We start from the raw sequence: 7901 nt of genomic DNA on the forward strand, positions 1-7901 counted from the left end.
CAGTCCAGAGTTTCTGGCTCCTCACCCACTAGCTCAGTCCCCAAAGGCAGCCACACTCCATCCCTTGGCTTAGATTTCACAGTACAACACAATCCCTCTGTATTAGCCCCCAGAGCACAGAAGGCAAAGGTACCAAGGCACAGAAACGCTGCCTAAAACAACGGTGCCCAGGGCGGCTCTTCAGCTTACCCAAGGCCCTGCTCTGGGCCAGGTAAACCGCAGGCATCGGATGCCACGCAGGCCCACTTACCTTTTGCAGGATCGTCGTGGCTAGTTCCTCAGTCAGCTCCTCCTTGTGGTCCCGCAGGTAACTGGCCTCATGCTGCTTGTCCTGCAGAGGGAGGGAAGAAAACGGTCTCATGCTAGGGATGAGTTTGGGGGACTTAGCGTCACTTTTTGGGAGTCCTGACCGCAGATGCAGGGGGAGGTGGGGCACTGCTCCTGTGACGCTGGTTTCCTGACGACCTGTACTCTCTCCCCGCCGCCCTGACCCACACCTCCCCACAGAGAGGAGGAGCGGGGCTGTACCAGGCTGTCCCCATAGGCTTCTGCTTTGGAAATTGCCTCCTCGATGGCCTCTTCAGCCACGCGTAGGGCGACAGCCAGTGTGTCCATCATGCTGTGTCCTAGACGGGAAACAGAACATAGATCATTTTTTGAAAGGGAAAGACAAGTAAAACGATTGGTCTACTTTAAGTTCTTCTGATCAAGTCTCTCAGGGACTCTGGGGTAATTTCCACACCGCTTACCCTGCACACGAGCCCCTTTCCCTCCTCACCCACCTCACGGCCTCCCACAAGTCAGTCACGTGCCCTGCCCCAGACACAACACACTGATTCTTTGACAGCTGTCATCTCTCTCTTCACGACTCCATTATCTTGTTCTTTCTTACTCTGGTCCCCTGCTCTGTAACCGAGCTGATTCCTGGCGACCCTGAGGCCCGGTCCAGGGGTTCTTCCTCTCAAAACCCTTTTCAGATCCCTACTGTTATCCCCTTGGCTGGACACCCATCTGAGGTTCTAGGGTTGCTTCTCTCGAAGCCAGAAAGTCCACGCCCTCCCACAGGTCCTTCTCAGAGAGCATGTTTTGATCCTAAGTAAAAATTATGTGTTATTTTGTGCATATCCTGTATCATTGTGATGACAGGGAGAAAAATCATCAAATATTCTAAGGGCACTCAGCTGTACATATGGTTTAATGGAAACACAAAATTCGTGAAAGAAGTTTTTAGACTCTACATCAGTACTATCAATACAATAACGCTGGCCAACGTCACCGAGCTCGACCACAGGCTGGATGGCAGGCCGAGTGTCACATACAGGATGACAGTTAATTCACATGACAATCCACTGAGTAGGTACCATTTTACAGATGAGAGCACTGACGCACAGAGAAGTCAAGTCACTTGCCCAGGATTACACGGAGAGATAGAAAGAGACCTGAGATTTGATTCAGGACTGTCTGTCTCCAAAGCCTTTGATTCGAACCACAAAGGTGATGAAAAAAATACGAGCCAACATGATTTAAAAAATAATGTTCTCGTATTTTAGTGACCATATTTTTTGTATATGGCAACACATGAGAGGACATATCCAAAGGTCAAAAGACTTCTGCAGGTGACAAAATTCTTTTTGGAGCTGCGTACTTGGAAGAGTTCCACTTCCTCGAGGTACTAGATTTTTGCTTTTTACTTGAGAGGGAGAATTTCTGTCATTCCTCTCTGTGTACCCAGAAGCCCAGTGAGCGTCGGGCACGAGCACACAGGTCTGCGAGGGCTGCATGCCTGTGACTCCTTTCCTCCTGTTTCCATTTATAATCTCCTAGTCATGCATTATTTAACATATGCAATTCTCCTGAAAGCCACCTCCAATTCTCTGTAGAATGAGACAAGGTGTAAATACACCTTATTTTCATTAATGAATCAATCCCTCAATTAAAAAAACTTAATTCAAGCTTCTTAGGCTCCTAAAGACACAAATGTGGGCAGAAAGTGGCATTTGGTAAACAAAATAAAATCTCCGAAACCAACTCGGTTAAGGTCGAAGTGATCTAGCCAAACGATGAGTATATTGCAGACTGACATGGCAGTCACGACCGCCATGAAGGGCAACCCAGCTCAGGGCTCTGACTGGACACACAGTTTTCCCAATGTTTCCATAATCAAGGGCCATAAAACTTAAGTCGTCACCACACGAAGTGGTCCACAGAGACAGACATTGCACCTCTCTTCTTTGACATCCATCGATGTATTTTTCACAGACGAGGTGCTCCACAAATTCTCCCTGAATCGATGTGTACCAAGTTCCTCCTAAGTGCTATGCTCTGAGAGGGCCCCAGAGGACAAGCTGAGTCCACGCTCTCATGTGCTTGCCAGGCTATTTACTGGGTGATCAGAGGCAGAAGTAAATGAACTGCTAAGAGGTGTGTAGTAGATCCTGTGAAAGGGATGGTTACCACGTTCCACGGGCCCCTACAAGGTGAGAGCCCGGAACTATAACCAAAAAAAAAAGGCTCTGGATGCCGTGTTTATGCATTTTGGGTGAGGCTGATGTGGAGCACTAAAGATGTGTTTGCTGAAAATGAAGACTCGGGAAGGTGTTTGAGAGAGAAAATGTGGTGGGGTGTGAGGGAAGGGTAAGAAGGTAGAGTGACCAAAGCTCAGAACACTACTCAGATGGAGGGAAGATTAGTTCTATGTGCTAGCTTGGCTAGGCTACTGTACTCAGGTACGGCCTCAAACACCAACCCAGGTGCTGCTATGAAGGTATTTTGCACACGTGGTTCACATCTACAATGACAGATTTGAAGTGAAGGAGAGAACCCTCAAAAATGCGAGTGGGCCTCGGCCAGTCAGTTGCAAGGTCTTACGAGCAATAACTAAGGTTTCCCTGGGAAGGAGTTCTACCTCAGTACCGCAGCATCACCTCCCGTCTGGGTCGCCAGCTGCTGCCTTCCTCTATAGACTTGGGGCTTGCCAGGTGCCGTCATTGCGTGAGCCAAGTCCTTAAAATAAAATGAACCTCTTTGCATGCGTGCGTGTGTGCGTGTAGGTGTGTCCTGTTGGTTCTGCTTCTCTGGAGAACCCTGACTGATACAGAGGGTCACTGAGATGTTAATACGGGAGCGGTGAGGGCAGGGAGGTGCTTAGGCCATGGGCTTCGGAATAGAAAGAAAAGGATCAAATTGGAAATGGGGCTGATAGGAACCCGGGTAACTGGTGGAAGCAGGGACAGTGGGCCTAAGTGGCTGAGGAGTATGATGAGGACACTGTGAGGTTAAGATCCCTGGGGGTTTTACAGGTCCTGATGGTCAAGCATTAGGAATCAAAGTCTAGAACTCTGGGCGGAAATCAGGGCTGGGGATTTCAGGCCCAGCAGTAAATAGTGGCACACTGAGGCCGTATCGTGGTGTGTGGCAGCCCAAGGAGAAGTTTCACATAGCACGGATGAGAGAGGACAGAACCTTCATGGGAAGGTGCCCCCGAAAGAGAGTAGATGAATGCACAGAAGAGCTGCGGGGGCCAAGGATTGGGGAGACGCAGGAGACGCTGGTCCTCATGGCCCAGGACTCCGGAGAAGGAGCTGAAGTGTTGGAGAAGGTTCTATGTCAAACTAGAAGTTTGTTTTGCCTTTAACCTCTGCCCTAAGGGGACTATGATATTGGTATAAAAAAAAGGATGAGTTAATCAGTAAATGATACATCCTTTATAAGACTATTTTAATATGAATTGCACACCTATATTGATTTTTCTATTCTGGCTACGGAACACTTGGTGGTTGATCAGTAAGTATCGAGTGGTTGGGTAGTGAATGTATTTCTCTAGGCCTCGGATAGACTGACCTATTTTGATGATGGATTCATATAGATAGCGATAACAAGAAGACCCATGGAGACCCCCACACAGCCGTATACATGAAACGAAGCTGTATCCAGTGGTTGCATACAATGCAACTGGGAGACCCTGACTATCTGAAGGTGTTTCTCTTCTCCCAACTTCCCATTAGCTGTGAACTCTTAAGCAATCTTACCTTCCGACTGCTTATAAAATGTTGACTCACTTCCTGAAATACTTCCTTCATTCTCCAGGTTTGCCTCAAAAAAGCTTCCTCCTGGAGGGAAGAAAGAGAGAGAGAAGGAAGGAGGGAGGAAGGGAGGAGGAGAAAGGGAGAGAGAGGGAGAGTGGGAGGGAGAGAGAGAGAGAGAGAGAGAATGAATATGACTATTAAAGGTCTCCAGTTAGCACCGATTTCCTGCGTCACCAAATTGGCAGACCACCCTTACCCATTTTGATTAAGTTAGCTTTGCAAATAGGTTTAGGGAATCACCAGCTCCCACAATAACACTACAGTTTTTAACAAATCAGATTTTTCTTCTCACACTGATTCCTAGTGTAGTATTCTGCCTCCCCAACTTTCTTCCAGTATCTTCTATGGATGCAACATGGAGTCGAAGACAGAAAAAGTAGATTGAAGTCAGAGAGATGTGAGGTCAATTTCTGGACGTGCAAATTCCTAGTCATGTGACCTTGAGCAAGTGACTGAAACTCGCTGACACTAGGCTTCCTTACTACAAATGGAGGACTAAGGAGAGTGCCCTTCTCACTGTGAGGAGATCTCATGTGGCTGGTCTTTAGCTGCAGTCCTTGGCATTCATCCAAACAGTTGCCCTAGGCTTATGATTTAACTGTCATCATTCTCTTCTGTAGAAGAGAGTCCACGTGAAACAAACCCAGAGTGAGACAAAGTAAACCATGCCATTTGATCTTTCAAGGCCCCGCTGCCTCTTCTCTGGTCTCCTTTTTCCTGAAAACACAACCTTCGTCTTAGTTCCAGGCTGGGAAGGGCAGTTGGCTAAGCCCTTTTTAAAGCCCTTTTAAAGTTGGGCATTTTGATTATATGTGTTCAGATCAAATGAGAAATCCAAAGACGGGGCTGATAGATTTTTTTAAAGTCACTATATTATATCCCCAGTACCTAAGATAGCACCTAGCTAGCAGGTGGCTCCAAAACAAATTTATTGAATCAGATGCTGGTGGAAAACACTATTTCAACAGAACCAAGAAAATAAAAATGGGTCTACATTCCATAGCTCAAAAAGGGCAAATGTCATTGATCCCAAGTCAAACTAGGCAACAGGCCTTCAGTACATATAATACACCTTGTATGTCCTTGGATGGGCTGCCATGGAGTTCTCACGTGGGAAGTCCAAGAGTAGCTGCATAAGTATCTGTAGTGGGTTGGTAGCTGCTACTGTTAGGAAACAGGCCGTTAGTGTGCAGCCTGTCATGGTAACTCAGTCTGACCATATACCAGGCTCTGTGTTTGTGTTTTTTGACAAGGCTTTCAAAAGACCTGAAGTCCATTTATTCTAGCTCTGTGACCTTGAGGAAGTGATTTTATCTTCCTGGGTCTCAGTTTCCCCAGTTATAAAATAAGATTTTAGGTTGAGTCATCTCCTCAGTTCTCAGGCTATATATATAAGCAAATATTTCACGTTGGCATGGCTACATCCAGCATTCATTCATCCATCCAGCAAATATTCCCTGAATACCTTCTAGTTGCCTGACCCTGGGCTGGATGTTAGGGTATACTGTGAGCAAAACCAGAGATTCTCACTGCCCTGGCAAACCTGATAGTCTAGTGGTAGAGAACTGATTAATCAAAGATTTATATAAATAAATATAAGATTATAAATATGTTAAGTGCTCTGATCAGGTTCCTCACAGTATAGTGCAAATGTTCAGCAGGAAAGACTGACCTAGATGGTGCGTAACCAGTCAAAGGGGTATGGGAGGTGGGAGAGAGTCCAGGGCAGAGCAAACAGCTTACACAGGGATAGGCAGAGGGGGCAGCTGAGGACCTAAATGAGAGGCAGTGAGGCTGGGCTGCAGAGAGGAGAGGAAGCCTAAGGTGAGATGACCTGGAGACAGAGACCACACAAGTCATGGTGGCCACATTAGTGTTTGATCTTTATCCCAAAAGCCATGTGAAGCCAGTAAAGGATCCAAAGAGGTGAGCTGGTCAGATTTGTGTTTCTAAAAGCATACTCTGGCTGCTGTGTAGAGAGCAGCTCAGAAGGAGAGAGGATGGCTGTAGAGTGAGGAAGGGCAGGAAATGGAAGCCATGAGGGTGGCCCGCTCTCTGGAGGGTACCTGGAACAAGAAAGAGCATGGCAGGGCAGGAAGCGGAGAAAAATGTGCAGTCCAGAACTGGTTTAGGAAATGGGAGAGACTGGAGCATGTTTACAAATCAACAGGAAGGAAGCAGTTAAGAGAGAGGCTGAAGAGGCAAGAAGAAAGGGATGATTGACCTTGAGACCTTCCTGGAAGGTGACAGGCATCAGATACAGAAATGCACACTGTCTGCCCTGCGAAGGAGGACGTGAGGTCATCTGCTGAGAGGATGGGGTGGGTGGTGGGGAGTATGAGGAGACAGGAAAAGACCTGAAAAATATCTTTGGGAGACTGAGCTCATCAGAGGATAAGCTCTGGTTTTGAACGAAAATCTTCCAGAACAACACCTCTCCCTGTTTCCCTTTAAATTCATCGGTGAGAGCTTCAGTGTCATTTAGGATAAAGTGATTTTTCCAAGGGCAGAAAGCAATGGAACTGTTCTGGAAAGCAATGACATCAAGTCATATCTTTCATGAGTTGGAGGAAGCTCTGATTTCACGTGGATCAGCATTTTCAAAAGATCATGTTTGTCAGAGGAAAGATGTAATAGATCTTTCCAAGAATCATGTCAAAAACAGATTTATAGCGTTAATAAATAAAAACAGGTTTAATTTTTCCCATTTCATTAATCCAATATGAAATACGAGCATATTGATTTTCTAGTTGTCTAGAGACTAAATATATTATTAATGGCTACTTTTATTTTTTCATGCAGTGCCTTTCAGCTGTTAAAAATGTCATGCTGGATCTATCATAGAAACCGTGTGAATACTTATTACCATTGGACATTATATTTTTTATAAATTTGTTTACTTATTTATTTGACTTCTCCACTGGAATGTTGGCTCTGGGATGGCCAGATCTTCCCTGTCTTATTGCCTCCAACTTTTAAACTAGGTGGGCAAATAACAGGTCTTCAATACATGTTTACTGAAGGAATGAATAAATCTTAAAGATTACCTGATGGAACTAATGGGTCTCTGTTTAGGCCTAACCTGCTCACCTGATATGGGCTGCAGGAGGAGTAAGTCTAGCTTGGGAGGGACTGAGGGCAGTGCACCGTATGCATGAGATGGGTGACCCATAAGATGCTGTGAACCACGTGAATTTCCAATGGACTGTTTATATGGCAAACTACACTGGTCCATGCAGTGGAGATGTTTCATAGGTAAAAGTTTTACACTAGAAATTCTGGAGCCTAGAGCACATGTCTTGTACACTGTAGATATTGCATATTATGTCTGACATAATCAAAATTCTGAAAATAAGTACGCTTAGAATTAGTTGAAGATAGAACCAGTTACTCAGAAAACTCCTGAACAAAATCCTAGTGAAGTTCTAGCTGAGGTTTTCAGTCTTGGCTGAGACTTAAGAAAACCCAGTGAGCTTGAAACACTGTCTGTACTGGGCCCACTTCCAGAGATGGAAGTGACACTGGACACTGGGATTTTTTTTTTTTTTCCCAAAGCTCCCTAGGTAATTCCAGTGTGTAGTCAGGATTGCGGATGGCAGATGATAACCATACCAGAGTGTTAGGTGGTAGGTAGAAGCCAATGCTAATGACCTCCCAGTCACCTAACACAATCAGGAGGCCATGAAGGCACCAGGAGATTTCTCCATACCTGAGGTGGAACTAAATTTTCTAGGTGGCGTGTAGAAGAAATCTCATTGTTTTATGATCGCAGCTTTACAGGTTTGAATACCATCTCATAAACGGTCTCCTGTCTGC

The 7901-nt window shown here is 45.7% G+C and overlaps 1 protein-coding gene across 4 annotated transcripts in view; it reads right to left on the reverse strand.

Moving 5' to 3' along the window:
• The window catches only part of MYRIP (myosin VIIA and Rab interacting protein), a 238878-nt gene that overhangs the window by 70533 nt on the left and 160444 nt on the right, over positions 1–7901 (reverse strand). For all 4 annotated transcript variants that reach the window (XM_011357403.2, XM_023529072.1, XM_023529073.1 and 1 more), the window contains 3 exons: positions 4029–4109; positions 529–626; positions 251–331 (listed from right to left, as the gene is read on the reverse strand). In XM_011357403.2, coding sequence (XP_011355705.1) covers positions 251–331; positions 529–626; positions 4029–4109 — 260 coding nt within the window. The remainder of the gene's footprint in view (positions 1–250; positions 332–528; positions 627–4028; positions 4110–7901) is intronic.

Source organism: Pteropus vampyrus, unplaced genomic scaffold, assembly GCF_000151845.1.
Source record: "Pteropus vampyrus isolate Shadow unplaced genomic scaffold, Pvam_2.0 Scaffold35, whole genome shotgun sequence".
Lineage (NCBI taxonomy): Eukaryota > Metazoa > Chordata > Mammalia > Chiroptera > Pteropodidae > Pteropus > Pteropus vampyrus.